The 17,177-nt window shown below is 41.6% G+C and overlaps 1 protein-coding gene across 3 annotated transcripts; it reads right to left on the minus strand.

Annotated features, from left to right (window-relative positions):
* Positions 1-305: 305 nt before the first annotated feature.
* LOC307234501 (phosphatidylinositol transfer protein alpha isoform-like) lies at positions 306-16,948 on the minus strand. Of its 3 annotated transcripts, none has more exons than XR_013844304.1 (12): positions 16,828-16,948; positions 13,662-13,692; positions 10,171-10,316; positions 8,505-8,604; positions 6,925-6,999; positions 5,086-5,166; positions 3,922-3,999; positions 3,671-3,781; positions 3,443-3,565; positions 1,476-1,534; positions 987-1,177; positions 306-825 (listed from the first exon to the last, which is right to left on the minus strand). XR_013844304.1 is itself a non-coding variant. In XM_080006241.1 (11 exons), exons 1-10 carry the CDS (start codon positions 16,842-16,844, stop codon positions 1,490-1,492), a joined length of 807 nt encoding a protein of 268 aa, XP_079862367.1. In that variant the 5' UTR covers positions 16,845-16,948; the 3' UTR covers positions 306-1,177; positions 1,476-1,489. The 3 variants fall into 3 exon arrangements, 1 of the variants encoding a protein (XP_079862367.1); XR_013844305.1 differs by adding an exon at positions 2,907-2,981 and having other exon boundaries at positions 306-1,177; XM_080006241.1 differs by having other exon boundaries at positions 306-1,177.
* Between the last annotated feature and the right edge of the window lie 229 nt (positions 16,949-17,177).

Genomic DNA, 17,177 nt, shown 5'->3' on the forward strand with positions numbered 1-17,177 from the left:
TTTCGCAATCATTATTTTATCACATTTGAAAAAAACAACAGTCAAATTACTTTACTTTCTAGCTTTCACTACAGAAACAAATTAAAACTCTGCTCGTTACACTTGTTTCTAGAGAATGTCTGGCTGGCTCTGACTGTGACATACAGTTGGTTTGATACTGTGACAAATGTACTTGTTGTACATGTTTGGACAAAAGTGTCTGCTAAATGACATAACATCATGTAATAAATATATTGGGTTAGGCCACATGCAATCTCAAAGAAACAAGACAGCTGCTCGTTCTAGTAAAACATTTTTTATTTTATTCAAACGTGATTAATTAAAGATGTACACTTACATCTTTAATTACATACACCATTAAATACACCATTTTGACACCTAGTTACAGGGAAACAGCATCAACCAAGGTCAAAATAACATACAGTACTTGGTACCTAGTCCTAAATTAAACTAAACAACAACAGGTAGGTCGGTACTATGATCAAATTGAATTATTCATTTAATAACCCACCAATGTGGGTTTATTTATTTTTTATATATCAGAGACTTTATGTTTGTTTGGGAGTCACAAATGACACTTTCACGACAATGACACTATCCATTAGGGGATGATAATTCAATGCATTTATTTATTAAAAAAACAAAAACAAAAAAAACAACACTAAACAGAGGGTGTGTCTTAAATCTAAAGCAGCCAAGTGACCAAAACAAACTGATTTCATCATTAGTCCATTTTCCAGCAAAAGGAATTTCTGTTTTCCAGGGGAAGGTAGCTCGGAGGACTAGTCATCAACGGAACTGGCGAAACCTCTTTTGCGTAAACACCTGATGAATTACATACAATCAGAAACACAAAAAAAAAAATCCTTGATGCCATTGCTAATAATTATAAAAAATAATGATACTGATACCAGAAATCAGGAATGGAAGTGTATCTGCAGTGTGTCTGCGAAAGGCATGACCACCAATTTATTGGAAAACCTCACCCATTCAACTTTGATTTGATCTCCTAAGGGTTGCATAGGGATTGCAGTATACAGTATGGTTCCCAGCAAATTGTGCTGGATCGGAACGGTTTTCTGCGATGATTCCTTTCCAGATGTTCCGCCAAAGGTGTCCGGGGAGAAGTGTTTAATGTTGTCGATAGTGGATGAGGCCTCCTGGGTCAGAACCGGATCTAAACATAAACAGCAAAATGTGATTGATAGATAATTTATTCATCCCTAGAGGGAAATTTCAGTGAAATAAATAAATAAATAAATTAATTAATTAAAAGTAAATAATAAAAAAAATAATTTAATTAAATAAAAAAATATTTTATCTTTTTTTATGGACAAAATAACAAATCTATACAAATAAAATAAGGTAAACCTTTCAGATCAAAGTCAAATGTAAAAAACACAAAAAAAATGCTCAAATGCAAAGTCGTGATGGACATCCTGGGAAATGATATTAGAAATAGTTCTGATACTCACTTGTGCCATTAGTGCTAGTCCTCAGCAATGGTGCCTTTTATCTCGCCCTCTGCCCTCAGCTGCCAGACGGGGGGAAACACATCATTCAGGAATTCATATAAAATGATCTATAACCCAAAGGTTTATATTGTATTGCGAGTGGTGCCGTTTCACATCATACCTAAACAATCAGGGAAGTGTCAATAAGCGACACGGCTTCACTTGAACCAGAACGAAACACAGCGAGTGCTTTTCGATTCATTTCAATGTTTAAATGTCATCACCCTTAGACCTTAGGGCTGCGACAACACACTCAACTTATAATAAGGAAACAAACCTGCAGTACACACTGATCAGCCACAACATTAAAACCACCTCCCTAATATTGTGTATTGTGCCGCTAAAACAGCTGACCCGTCAAGGCATGGACTCCACAAGACCTCTGAAGGTGTCCTGTGGTATCTGGCACCAAGACATTAGCAGCAGATACTTGAAGTCCTGTAAGTTTTGAGGGGAGGCCTCAATGGATCAGGTTTGTTGTTACAGTACATCCCACAGATGCTCGATTGGATTGAGAACTTTTTGCAGTGTGGCAGGGTGCGTTACCCTGCTTTAAGAGGCCACTGCCATCAGGGAATACCGTTGCCATGAAGGGGTCCACTTGGTCTGCAGTAATGTTTCGGTAGGTGGTACGTGTCAAAGTAACATTCACATGAAAGCCAGGACCCAAGGTTTACCAGCTGAACATTGCCCAGAGCATCACACTGCCTCTGCTCATAGTGCATCCTGGTGCCATCTCTTCCCCAGGTCAACGAGGCACACACACCCAGCCATCCACACAATGTAGAAGAAAAACGTGATTCATCAGACCAGGCCACCTTCTTCCATTGTTCCTTCGTCCAGTTCTGACACTCTGCTGCCATTGTAGGCGCTTTCAGCGGTGGACAGGGGTCAGCTTGGGCACTCTGACCGGTCTGTGGCTACACAGCCCCATACACAGCAAGCTGTGTGTGCACTGTGTGTTCTGACACCTTTCTACCATAGCAGCGTTAACTTTTTCAGTAATTTGTGCTACAGTAGCTCTTCTGTGGGATCAGACCAGACGGGCTAGACTTCGCTCCCCATGCGCATCAATGAACCTTGGGTGCCCATGACCCTGTCGCAGATTCACAGGTTGTCCTTCCTTGGAGCACTTTTGGTAGGTACTAACCACTGCATACTGGGAACACCCCACAAGACCTGCCATTTTGGAGATGCTCTGACCCAGTCGTCTTAAATGATTAATTATTTCATTATTCAGTAAATTCTCACAGGTTGAGGAGTCCTTGCCTTCGTTTGAGGCTTGGACCCCCAGTGGACACAAAATGTTATACACAAAATCTGTACGAGTATAAAAGCAACCAGCCAGGCGAACATCTCTGGACAACATGACACCCATGCACGTTCGCTTACGTGGAGATGGAGAAGCAGAATCCAGACTTCAGGGATCCTTTTCGTTCAAGACTGGTGTCTATTCAGCCTGTGTGACTGGGAACGAACAAACGACTATTTTGCTGGAGCAACTCACAACTCCCAGGTCATTATAAATATTTGTTCGTTACAAACTAATCGTTTGCAAGTATCAATTGCATCAACAATACAGTATATATTATGAATTGTGTAGATGAATTAATCTCTCTCTTGCTGTTGTAACACCTGAATTCAGGCTCCATGCAGGATACTTGATACACTTGTTCTTTCTTTGACCATTGTCACAGAATATTTTCCATTTGCTTCACTGTACATATTTTGCATGCACGCTTTTATGACGAAAACTTCTAAGGTTTGATCATTCGTCCAATCCATACTATGCATTGATCTTGCACGTTCTCCAGCAGTGGGTCCATTAAGTGGGTACAAGGGAGGGAGAGTGGGCCCCCCCACTGTAAAATTAACCCTACGTGGCCCTTGGGGTGTGGTCAAACTAACTGTGCACTGCCCTTATTCACCTTGTCCAGCTCTTTCCTGGTATCCTCCTCCATCTTGCGTATGTCGTCCATCGACAGGTCCACCCACTTGTCCATCCAACAGAACAGCTGTCTGTGGAAGTTGTGGAACAAACGCTTCTCTTGCTGCAAAGGACCGACACGGAGTCATCACAAGGAGGTGAGCGTGACAAAGGAGAAAATGAGAGACCGGTAGGATTTCCCAACTAACAGTACAGAGTAATATTGTACCTTATGAATTAGGTTTTCAATTCTGTCCTGCAGCAAGCGCCATTTAAAGTGGACTGTGACAAGCTTATAGGCACACATACGAGGACAGCTGGGGTTGTTCTTGAGTTCCTCCTGGAAACATGTACAAAACAAAAAGTGAAACAGACCCTCAACTAAAGCCTTAAAAGTTGAAATTCCTTGAATAATTACGCTGGGTCATTTTCCAAAAAAGGCAAGTGAGACAACAAAGAGAACCATTGGAAATGTCATACCTTCCAGTTGGGTCCCAGAGGCCCTCTGCCGGTCTTCTCCGATTTGAATGTGGTCGGATCTTCATCTGCCTTGTAGTCCTATTCAAAAAAAATAAAATAAATAAAAAATAAAAAATGAAGGGTGCAACGGATCACAAAACTCACAGTTCGGATGGCATCATGGTTTTTGAGTCACGGATCGGATCATTTTTCAGATAAGCAAAACAAAAAAGGAAGGAAAAAAAAAAAAAAAAAAGGGAGACATATAACTTGGCTTTTAATTTATTCTGTAAAACACTTAAAGCAAGGAACTTTTGCCCATGGTCTTAAATGAAAACAACATTCAAGATGTCCAATGTTTAAATAAAATTTTAAAATATTTAATACTCAATTGTTAAATTATACTGCAATATGAGGCACACGACACCTTTATTTAAACATGGTAGTGAATGACAAAATATGATTAGATCCGCCCCCAGTAACCAAATTTAATTCCAGTAAGAGTAACAAGTATCATGTTCAATACCTCACGTTTCTAACAAACTAAAATTCATGAAAATCGGTTTCAGGATTAAGCGAGTTACAGTCGTTGTTTTTTTCAGCACTAACTCTAACCCTATCGAGTCTTGATTTGAAAAGAAAACACTTGTTTCTCAATAAGTAACATTGAGTCCAGCCACATGAAATCATTATAAATAGTGTTATTTCTTTGCCGTGTAATAAATATAAACAAAATATTTCATACAATTTCATAGATAAAAGATAAAAGAAATGCTTGGGAGCCCTAAGAACCGGCTCTTTTCAACACACTGCAAGTGTCTCTTCTTCTCTGTTTACTGCGTCTTTACACTATGATGGTAAAATTTTGTAATTGATTGGCGGTTCGCAAGCGAGCTGGACCATGGGGGGTGATCCGTATCATGGATCATGGATCAACTACGATCTGTTACACTACTAAAAAAATAAATAAATACATTTTTGCTTCAGCACTGACATTTTTAAATCACAATAAGTCACAAGTCTACACTGACACTATACTCTACTGACTCTGTTCTAATGTCAGGACCTAAACCATTTGAATTAATCTGTCTGATAGCTATGGAGTAGCATTTAGAGGGGTGAGAAGTTTCAATCTGGGTGTCTAAACTTTATTTTTCATGTTTCGTTTATTCGCCCTCTTCTCACCTTTGACACTTGACTTCTGTCACCGATGTTGATGTCAACCACATCAACGTTCTTCCAGGTGTTTGCGTCCAACCCGTGGACCTGCAGAGAGGAAGAGTAAACCCGCTCGTTGGTTACCAGGCGAGAAAAGAGAGAGAGCTCACAGCTACTCTCAAAGGTGCACTTGTGGCGGTAGCCGACGGGGGAATTACAGTTTTCCGAGTTTCCCATGAACGCAGCACTTGCTGCTTAAGCTTGTTGAGAGAGCGAGAGCACTCAGGGTGCTTAAGAAGCAATCTCAAAGCAGCAGGAAACTGAGTCAATTGAATATGTAGACATAGAAAAACACACCGTTTTATTTGCTTTGTTTGGAGAAAAGATCGCTCTGATGTAACTGCTCCTCCACAGCTCCGATCAGTTTTATTTGTCCGTGCCGACCACGCCCCCAGCATTTATCAGCGATCCGGTTTTTAATTTGACTACTAGTTTATATTTGAGGAAATACGGCATACATTTTTTTTACTGTTTATATAGAAATTCGCAATGTGTAAAAATGTCACATGTCAGAAACATGCGTAGCTTGTAGTTTTGTTTACCCTTTACCCTCCAGTGTGAGGGTAAAGGGTATGACTGGCTGTAGTTTTCTGTTTTTCCACACATGCTGTGGCTGTGAACATTTTTTAAACTCCTCAAAATATATTAATAAATAATAGACACTAGCTCTTGTGTTGTGAGATCAAACTTGCAAGGCTGCACTAATTCATCTAATTGATCAGTTCCAGCCAGAACAGCAGCTCTGTTCAGTTGTTTCAAGTTTCACACTGAAAGTCTGAACTATTGGTAGTCAGTGATGTGTGAAAGTACTCGAGTGCCGCACATGAGTATAAGTAGAGATGTCTTACTGAAAGACTACACTGTTGCCAGGTCTCCATGACAGACCAAGCCATCCTCCAAACTGTGGACCAAAGAAAAAAATAAAAAATAAACCCTGCTTCAACACTTAGAAGAAAAGGTGACCAACTCTGCGGGAATACTGCTGACCTGGCAACTCTGAAGACGGCGGGAGAGTGTTTGTTTACGCTTAGCTTGCTGGCTGATATGAACCTGGTGATAACAGGATCCACTAACATCGTTGGCGCCCAGTTTTCCTCCGATTCTATTTTGTAGCGAGTAACGAATGTTCAGGGGACGTGTGTCGGTGTAAAAGTACACTTTTTTGGGGATAAATGTAGCAAATTAAAAGTAAAAGTCGACAGAAATATAATGAATCAAGTACAGTACAGATACTCCCAAAAAAGACTTCATTACAGTCAAAGTATTTTTACTTTGTTACTTTACACCACTGTTGGTAGTGATGAAAGGCTCGAGTCTATTTTGAGTTTCGGTTCTTGACAAGTCACTCGGCCATTTGATCCAGTTGGTATAATGCACGGTGAGCGAGGGAGAACTTCAACAATGAAGACCGTGACTCAGAACAGTTGTGGGTTGTGGACGGAATCCTCACAGGAAGTCATTTAAATTTGTCACAATGCTTTCTTCTGGTAGAATTCAAAGTGTAAATCATTCGAGTCGCATTGAGTATGAATCGTGGCAAACCCCTTGACCCTTGGCTTTTTTTTGACTTATTTTCAGTTTGTGAGTGGAAGATTCACTCTTTTGCCGGAGTGACTCCCGAAACCCGAGTCATTTAAAGGATTTGTTCGATTCGACCGAATTGCTCACGAGTCGTGCATGACTAACTATTAAAGAGGCCACCCCAACAGGTTTCCCAAGGGTTTGGTGACGTGGGCGGTTTATTTCACTGAAAAAAGTGTGACGCGGCAGGGAAGAGATGGGTAAACACAGACGGAGAGGACTCACATTGTCCTGAACCCCCATGTCGGGATAGTGCCACGACTCGATCTTGATGATGAAGTTGTCTTTCATGTAACTGTTCTGCGGGGAGGAGAGAGACGCACATATTTCCAGGTACCTTCACATCACATACTGTAGATGAATTAGGAAAAAAGAGATTTAGAGAATGAAGTTATTATTTCCTGACTTTGTTGATCCAACAACAAGAAGGCCTGGAAAAGGGGATGGCATTTTGTCTATTCCAGGATACAGTGGTGTTGAGCTGTTAACGCGTTTAGGGTCCTTTAGACTTTATCTTTTATCTGGAAATGATTCACCGATCGACCCCCAATACACAGGAAGAGGAGGTGTGAACTATGCGGAGGTACCAATTCCCATTCATTCATTCATTTATTCATTCAAGGTGTCCATGAAGTTTTTTTAAATTTTTTTTTTATGTCATTGGATTAAATGATGATAAATACGACAGACAGACAGATTTTTGTTTTTGCTGGTGAAAGTTACAGGGGGATAAACACAATAATCATTGTTTAGTTATCATCATTGACCGTCTTCCATCCTATGTTCAAGGACTTCTGCAGAAACCTTTAGTTGCTCCGCTGAGTCCCCTCCCGCTCATCACTTCAGCTTTGCGCGCCACACGTGGGGGGGACGGGACAGTCCATTAAACATAGGGGGGATTTATTTTGTGTGTCCGATTTTTATTATAAATTATTTCTCAGGCTGTACCCGGCTCAGAATTTTGTCAGTCAAATCGGATTAGGCTGTTCAATGCGAATATGAACGGGCACGGCCAGGGCCGGAAATTACTGGGGGGCAGGGGGGTCCCGCCCAAAGAGAGTTGTCCTCATTATATAATTGTAAAAATAACAATATAATTTGAAATAAATCACGGCTCTGCGTCCCGATCGCTCACTCTCTGAAGGTACCGACCGTGCCCACGGCGCAACAAAACAGTGCGTTTTTATTTAAGAATTAGGTTGTTTTATTTAACTCTGTTTCCTTATGTAACAAATCAAGCCCAGAGTGTGACTCTCGTGTGACACTCAACCCGTCGGTAAACCTCAATACCACGGTAATACGTTGAAAAGAAGAAATTCCTCAATGGGATTGGGTGCAAGCTATAAGGGCGAGCTCGCCTGACGGCATGGCTCGCCCTTAAGGCTTGCACGCACACGTGACGAAAGTACGATGTGAAGCAAAGCTGACGGCTGTGTGTCTCATCGAGGCTTACAGTCTCACCTTGTGGAATAAAACAAAGCGTAAAACTCGAACAAGACCAGATTTATTTCCGTTGAATTGAATCGAACTGTAGTGAGTGCAAGTCCAAAATCAGGTACTTACTTTAAGAACTGCGTCGGGGGTGGAAGAGGGACAGGAGGTGGCAGCCAGAACATAATGGAAAGAGAGACGGTTTGACAGGAAACACGCAACACAAAAACAACCTGTGAAGCTGTAGCTTTGGATGTCGTGGTTTATCAGTCGCCCCAACGTGGCCTCCCAGCTTTCTCTCAATATTATTTCGTAAAGGAGAACGGCCTACCATGATGGGTGCGGATGTAAATATTTGAGAGAGAGAGAGAGACTGACTCACTGGTTCGACAGTAGGGGTACGCATTCCAGGCCTCCTCTTCAACTTGAAGGGAGCCCGGGGGTGCAAACACACGGATAAATGTTGGTACTTTGCTGCACAGCAAAAGAAAAAGACATTTTTTTTGTTTCTGTAATGGTGATAACAAACAACTGGTTGAAATCCACGTGCCGAAAAACACATGTGGTTAACATACTACAATTTACCAGAAAGATGTTATAAGACGTGTTTCTCAGCGAGGTGTTTCGATTATTAAAAAAAAAAAGAAAAAAAAGAAAGTGGAAACAGGCCTTGAAGCCGGCTTTTCGTATATTTCTTTAATAAAAAAGGAAATGCCAAGATGTAGTCGAACAATGGAAGATTTGTTTCCATCCAATTCCGTCAGAAAGACAATAATGCAGCATTCGCTTTTAGTACCCCAACGCAGTTCCTCGTGCAACACAGGAATTGGACAAAAGAGTACATGGGTTTCAGTAGCGACCAAATCAGATCAGGGACGTCAGATCATGAAAACCGGCTCGCAGAGGCCTAAAGCCGGCTTCACACTGAATCTGACCCGGTAGTCAGATCCTGTTCCCTAGCGGCCTCCGGATGACCTTCGTCTAGGTTTTGCATCGAGCTGACTTTCCTGTCAGATCCGCCACAACACTGTATCTGTTCTTACATATATAATTTTTGAGTAACCAACACCATCTTCATTGAATGAAAGGAGTGCCATTATGTATGGTTGAAAAGAGTGGGTGTGGTTTAAGCAGCCACACCTGTCTTGGGTCTAGGTAATTGGGCCCAGGATCAGGGTGGCTGTACGCCTGTCGCTCGTTAGAGTAATCAACGAGCCACACACACACACACACACACACACACACACACACACACACACACACACACACACACACACACACACACACACACACACACACACACACACACACACACACACACACGAGAAAGGCCCTTGTCATGAGACGTTTTCCATCTGCTCCAGGCTTGTTCCATCTTTTCTACTCTCTACAATAAAACTGGTACTTTTATTACTTTTCTCTGTGTCGGAGGGCCCTGGAAGTGCCGCTCGGGTGGCGTGTGGCAGGGGAACTTAATTACTCCTCAAAACTTAATTAAATATAAAAAAAAATAATAATAATTCTGTTCAGCCGCAAAACTATTTTCCAAAAATAAACAATTTATTAATGGTGATGAGGACAAAATAGAACGTTAATTATATAAACTTTTCACAAGCGTCGACCATTTTTAATGCGTCCCGGAAGCTCAATCAGAGGAAGAAATCTGACAAAACTTCCGATTTGTCATTGTCTTTTATCAGATTCAATGTAAAGCCGTCTATGGTGTGAGGATGGTGTGGTTTGAGTAGCCACACCTGTCCTGGGTCTAGGTAATTGGGGCCCAGGATCAGTGGCGCTGTATACCCATTGCTTGTTGGTTGGTCTAACAAGCAACAGGTAAAACCCCCATCCCCACACACACTCAGGAGAGGAGCCTTGTCATGACACATCTGCTCCTGGGCTCATTCCACCTAGCTCACTCTCTAAAATAAACTGGTGTGTCTCAACCCCATTGTCTGTGTCTCTGTGCTGGAGGGCCCTGAAAACACCACCCGGTTGGCGTGTGGCAGGCAAAACCGCCACACCGGCTAAAAACGGTACCTCTCAAGGCGGTAGATCTTGTGGGTGAACTGTCCCTTCTCTCCATCCTTCTCGTAGGGCTCGTTTTTCAGCACCGTCACGCCCTCCCCTCCGCCCGTTTCATTTTTACTGGCCTCCGCTACCGAGTAGAGCTGGGCCACCTGGTACTGAGGGGAGAGCGACAGGAAGGAAAATGTGCAGGAAGTGAGAGCGAGAGAGACAAACAGAGAATGGAAGGAGAGGAGGCAGAGGAAGAGAATCAATGAAACGCACACACTTGTGAGGCTACAGCGGTGACCTCAGTCAGTCATTTCCTCTCCTCTGTCACAGACACTGACCTCAGCAGCTGGAGAAAAAAAAACGAGTCAGCAAAAGGGATTTCCCCTACAATCTCTCTCTCTTTCTTTCTTCCTACTTCTACCCTTCTCCCGCCCAACTCGACACTCCCAGAGTTGACTTCTCACAGGCACTCACAGGAGAGAGTGACTCATGCAACCTTCGATGGGGTGCCTATGGGACGGTTCACGGAACATGGCAATAAGTGACTCAGGCCGATCAGTTTGTCCTAAAATAGCCCAGTGTAAAAGCTATTATTAGGGAGGTTTTAAAGCGGGAAATGATTTTGCTCTTATTTGGGGATGGGGAGGGCTAAAGCCGTTGTCGAAATTGAACTGGGCACAACAACCGGCTTGGGTGTCTGGGGCGAGGTGATCCATCTCCTGCCCAGAGAGACCAGTTGACCCAAAGCTAAATACATGCTGGTAGTTCATGTCAGAGGCTGGGTAGATTCTAGCCTCGGAATGCAACACTGGTAAAACCTAAGTACTACATTTACACTACTTGTCTCAGGCTCTGGCCACACCTTGGTTTCCACAAAAGAAGAGAAAACTAACCATTCTAAAATCTGGGGATGGAGCTCCTTGGGATACTCGTTTTTTAAAGTTCAGGTTTAACAACAAGACTGGTTATTCGAGTGGAACCAAATGGCGTGCTGAGACAAGCCGCCCCATGCCAGTCATGCTCGCGGTATGCAGGTTTAAAAGAAACCTATTATACTCCTTTTGAACAGGGTAGTATAGGTCTCCAGAACATGTCATTTTTCCTGAAAACACCACAGATTCAGATTATGCACTCTAGCCATTCTAACATGCCTCAAAACCCCTCCTGTTCCTGATGCTCTGTTTCAGTGTGTGTCGCTTTAAATGATACTGGTTGCTGCTCCCCACACCCACTCCGGAACTGTTTGCCCCAGTTCTGTGAGCCTGTTGTATGGAGTACATAAACTTTGACTTATTTCACCTTAGCAGTCCGAAGTAGATTGTGCAGCGCAGCCTATAGTGAACTTACATTTCTTACATTTATATACTAACATTTCCCTTGTCTACAGTTCGGTATTAATTCCTCTTTCTTTTCAAAGATCTGTGCTGGTCTAGCCATCAGAGCGGTTCCCCATGTTTAGGGGGGGCGCAAATCTGAACGGCTTGTTGAATAACGTTTAATATTTTATGAAATAGACAGTTGACAAAATACTGACTGGGTTGTCTTAGTTCACAGTTTGTGTGTTAGTACGCCATCAGAGACCCAAATGTATGTGCACAAGCACTGAAAGGGTGAGTTTTGCATAACAGGTCCCCTTTTAAAATAAATGGGCCTACAGGGTTCAAGGGCTGGAAATTGAAAAAAGAATGCCTGAATGAATGAATGAATGGTGAAGAACAGGAATGCTAATCTGTAGGTAGGAATTAGGGTTTTTACGTAACGCCGCGCTCAACAGATTAGCGTGAACTCAGCAATCTGGCTCTGGTATATGCATGTTTTTACCGTCAAACTTTGAAAGTTTCTTCAGGACAGTCAAGACAATAAACTACATCTAAATACGATTTTGTCGTTTTCATGATCTGTTTTTACTTGATTATACAGTGCTTTGAGTTCTGAGAAAAGCACTTTATAAATAAAATGCATTAATATTGATTATTATTACTATTATTATCAATAATACTACTCCTACTACTTCTTATAATAAACAAAAAATAAGAATTCATTAAATGTATAATATGATAATTATAATAATAAACTGCTGCTTCCAATATCACTTTCTCTACTGTATATTGCGTACATTTGGCTATTTTTGTATTTTATTTGGCTTTTTATTTTTATAAATTTAAGTTTTTTTAATTTGGCTATTTTTTCTAGGTATGTTTGGCTATTTGAGCACATTTGGCCTTTTTTGTTTGCCTATTTTCTTTGTATATTTGTCCATTTTTGTTTTATTCTTCCAAACTGTCACGCCATTTACATAGCCGCTGTGATCTGCTTTGGCGCAAGAATTCTGCATTAGCGGAAAACAATGTTGCATTTAGAAGGTTAGAAGCTTTGGCTTAAAACGTGAAGTCTCTCCAGCATATGACCATACCAGTAGCAGGAGAAAAATGGGGGGAGGAAAGCTTGGTGGAAACAGAAAGAGTAATTAAAAAAATAATAATAAATAAATAAACTTGAATCCATACAGGAGGAACTGCGGCAGGGAAGTTGCAGCCCTTCTTAAACCCATCTATCTATCTACAGTATCTATCTATATATAGTATATATGGCCTTCACCTGGGTGTCAACTAGAAGGACGGCTTGTCCCAACGGAGAGCGACTGCTTCACGTGCTAAGAAAGACGACAGACAGCAGACCCGACTTTCTTGTTTAGCAATGTTGTTTTTTAACAATCGAGAGGGTAAATGCATAAGGTGAGTCAATGAAGCACTACCAGCGATCCCTTCGAGAGCCTAGAAGTGGCAAAATGCAACAGCCAACCGTAATTCGCAGAGAAGAGGGATTACAGAATATGAAATAAATAAAGAAGATCATGTAGACTTGAATTGGATTTCTTATGTGAACCAATGTGGATTCTTCAAGCTTTTATGTACAACGCAGCCATAACCAATGTGGAGTCACGTGACCATATGAGCTTCAAGGACCCAACCAAGGCTCATACTATCAAATTCAAGGCAATGTTTTGAGATGCCTGGTCAGCGCTGCGCAATTTAAACCCATTTTATTCTATCTGAAGGTTTTATTCTCACGGTTGTACAAGGACAAAACGACAGGCAGTCCATACTTTACGAGGATCGGCCAACAAACACTACAAATGTATACTTCCTATTAGCGGGGTCAAGGCCAGTTTTTGGCTGTAGCTGGCTGTTCTCATGGCCAAGTCCTACTGTCACATGTCCTCCCCCACGTGATTCAACGCTGTGAGCTGTTTTCGGCAAATGAGAATTTCGGGGAGCGTTTTTGGAGCGTTCAAGTTACATTTTTAAGGTCAAGGTGGCCTCCCCATTATTAGCCCATCGGGTTCCATTCTATTCAAGCGACGTCCGTTCTCCCCAATCTGGTGAACTGTATGTGTATGCATGTCTTGGAACACCGCCAGCGCTGACTCGGAAATTCTGAACGCTGATTCGAAAAGAGGAGGGAAGTGGAGAAACGGCAGACGAGTGGCGAAGGTTCTCCAGATGTCTTACCTCCTCCACGGAAATGGGCAGCACCACACGGCTGAGAGAGAGAGACAGGGAGAGAGAGAGAGAGAGAGAGAGAGAGAGGGAGAGGAACGGTTAGGTCACAGGCTTCCTCTTCAGGAGGAAATTCAAGAAGTACAACGGTAAGTTAAAAAAAATAAAAAAAATAAAAAAGTTGTTCTGTTGACCCACCAGCGATAAACTCTGAAATCCCGATTCGACCATTGGCCTGGAGCTGCGCGTGCCCTTTAGTCCGAGTGACGAGACTTTGAGAGGTTGGTTCTCGTTTTTTAGTGCTTTATTGAGCACCATTACTAACTAATCAGGTAAAAACAACCAAATCAGGGGCCGCAGCGTAGTCTGCTAGAACTCTATTTGCCATATTGATATATCATCAGTGCATGTGGTATCTCCATGAGATTTACGCTCGCTTCACACCGAATGCGGCAAACGACACAAACAAGCCAGAACTCCATTCATTCCTATGGGGAGTCGGATTCCCTGCGCGAAAGGCTGCGGTGCGCCGCGTGCAATCGAGTCCCCGGGATAAGTTCACATTTTCCAACTCGGTTTGAAAGTTTCGGTCGGACAGTACTACGGGAAGTGATGTCGGTCAAGTATTTTTATTGGAACTGGTCTCAAAACGAAGCAAGCTACGCATATAGAATAATGACATTTCTAACATTACTGTTGGATGTCAGCATATCACCATGGTGACCCTAACCCTATATCTTTATACCACATCAAAATCTATGTTTTCAAATAAGTGAATTGTGTGCTAGTAAAAAGCATTTTTTACGCACGTTTCAAATAACTATATGAAGAAAGTTTGAAGCTCTCATTTGTGGAACATGGTAAAGGTCCAATTCATGAAAATACTTGTACTGGAAAAAACAAGCATCTTATCACAGCATACGTATTTTGTGACGCGAAACCTACTTGTGTTCATCCGACAACCACAAGGGGGATAAGCCGCCTGTTGGATGCGGATATGTATTCGGTGTGAAGTACAATTAAGAACTCATGTATTTTTTCGACATTTTTACAGCCTAAACACAAATTGAGATGCTGCGGCTTAAAACCTACTCATGTCCGAAATCGAACCCTTTTTATTAAAAAGATGAATGAATACATAGTTTCAGTCTGATATCGTACTATCACCATACCATACCCTCACCATTTCTTTCTCTCACGGCTTATATTTAATGTGTTTTTTGTCATTAGGTTTATCATACATTAAAAGAACAATCACATCTTCGGTTCAGCTTTCTGGTTCACTGCTATCTGCATTTTCATTAGTTATTGCATGAGACAAAAACTTTCAGTTGAATTCCTTTTTCTGTGTCACATATATAATTATTTTTGTTTAATTGTTTTTATGTTATTGTTTTAGGATATATATTTTGTTGTTTAAAATGAGATTTCGTGTATATTGTCATATTTTATTGTGTACAGCCACTCGTGCATATTTCCACATTTTCCATACAGTGCCATTTTCATCCTTTGTTTTTTTTATTCCATTGCTTTATTAGTGTTTGCCCAGCTTTTGCCCAGACTGCAATTTCCTTCCAGTGATGAATAAAGTATCTATCTATCTATCTATCTATCTATCTATCTATCTATCTATCTATCTATAATACAGTTCAATGTGGTGAAACTCAGATGGATTATTTAATATGCTTTTTGAATGATGGTGATCTATACATACAGTAGATAAAGTACAATTTCACACTATGATAGCGGCGATAAGGTATCACCTCCTGTATTGCCCGGCCGGCGCATTGTGCCCTTCTGATGTGCCACAATACAAGGGCAATTAATCCCCTGCACCTATGGTCAGGCTAGTGAGGTCTAAATATTTCATGAGAACAGATCAGAGTGGAAGTGGAGCCTCAACCACTCGGTCACTCACAATAATAATCGTGAAATCATCATTAAAAAAGAGCAGCACTAGTTGCTGTGGCGTGACCAAGCCCAGGCTAGAACTAAAATGGGAATCAGCATTACTGTGGCTTTATAGGAGTTCATTTGTACTGTAGTTGTGGTTGCTCTCTGTTTAAGTCTATATATTGATCGCAGGTCATTAAAAGTTAGGTATTTATCATCCACAGTCATAGATTGTAGGAGAACGTTTCAAATCGATGGGATTCAGGAAGATTCAAGATCCCAGCTCATTTAAGTTTGAGGAAATGAATGTCAATGAGGAATCTGTTGTACAGTAGGCCTATGCATGCGGTTACGGTTGTACGATTGTACTTGATGATTTATGGTAAAAGGTACAGGTCATTTAATTTCAGGTTTATTGTCACCCTTTCTATCTTATGTTCAGCTTCCTGGTTCTCTGTTTATTTCAAAAGTTATAATTATTATTATTATTACTATCATTATTATTTTGGACACAACCTTTTAGATATTTCTTTGGTCTCTAGTTTTTATATTTTGTTTTTTTATTGTTGTTTCTAGGTGATATGGGTTGATTATCATGAGGTTTAGTGTAAATTGCCATATTTTTTTATTGTGTACAGTTCACAGTATCATTTTTTTCCCGCTCCGGGGATAAATAAAGCATTCATCCATCCATCTAAGTATGTACTTTTTGTACAATAAGTAAAAGATTTTTCTAAAAAGCCGGTCTCCGGGTCATTCCATGGCCGTGCCCTTTGCTCTGCTGTCAGGTGACGGTCGAGGGGACGAGGCGTCTCTGGAGGGAGATGATGAGCGTATGACACGGGGCTCATAAACACAACTCTGCGGTTCATCCAAATGAGGACTTGTTTACTTTCCCCCCGATAAAGTACAACTCCACAGCCATTTCCACTGTTATTTCACCCGTGCCTTGTGGGTCTACTCAAAGAACTCTTTCAAGAAAAACCAGATGAGTCCATACACCACACGGTTCCTAATGGGAATCTTAATGGGACTACACCCGAAACTAGACTGTGGAGCGTTTACTCTTCTTATATTTTCATTTTTTTATTTCTCTGTGTGTATTTATTAACTGTAAGAAATGCGTTTGTGTTTGATGGAGCCAGGTAAAAACAGGTTATGGCAGGAAGAAAATCGCGGTAATCGAGTGGTAACCGCGATTTTATCCCTTCGCCCGTAATCATAATAACAACAATAAATAAATAAAAACAATAATAACATACCTATCTCTCTATGTTGGACTTACTATTCTTTAATGATCATCTCGGTTGACTCGGGTCAAAGCCGCGTACAGGATCGTGGAAAATCCGAGAGTTTTCTCTCAGGTTTTGAGAAGGTTCGCCTTCGTGCCGCGCGGTGTGTTCTGTGGGTTTTTTCTTCCTGAAAGCTGCGGTGTGTGTGAGTGTGTGTGTGTGTGTGTGTGTGTGAGTGTGTGAGTGTGTGTGTGACTGTGTGTGTGTGTGTGTGTGTGAGTGTGTGTGTGAGTGTGTGTGTGAGTGTGTGTGTGTGTGTGGAAAGGGGCGTGGCGTCATCGTCCCACAGATGGCCGCGCCCACTTTCGTTCCAGGCGCCAGACGTAATAAAATGAGTCGCTCC

Source organism: Zeus faber (assembly GCF_960531495.2).
Source record: "Zeus faber genome assembly, chromosome: 9".
NCBI classification, from domain to species: Eukaryota; Metazoa; Chordata; class Actinopteri; order Zeiformes; family Zeidae; genus Zeus; species Zeus faber.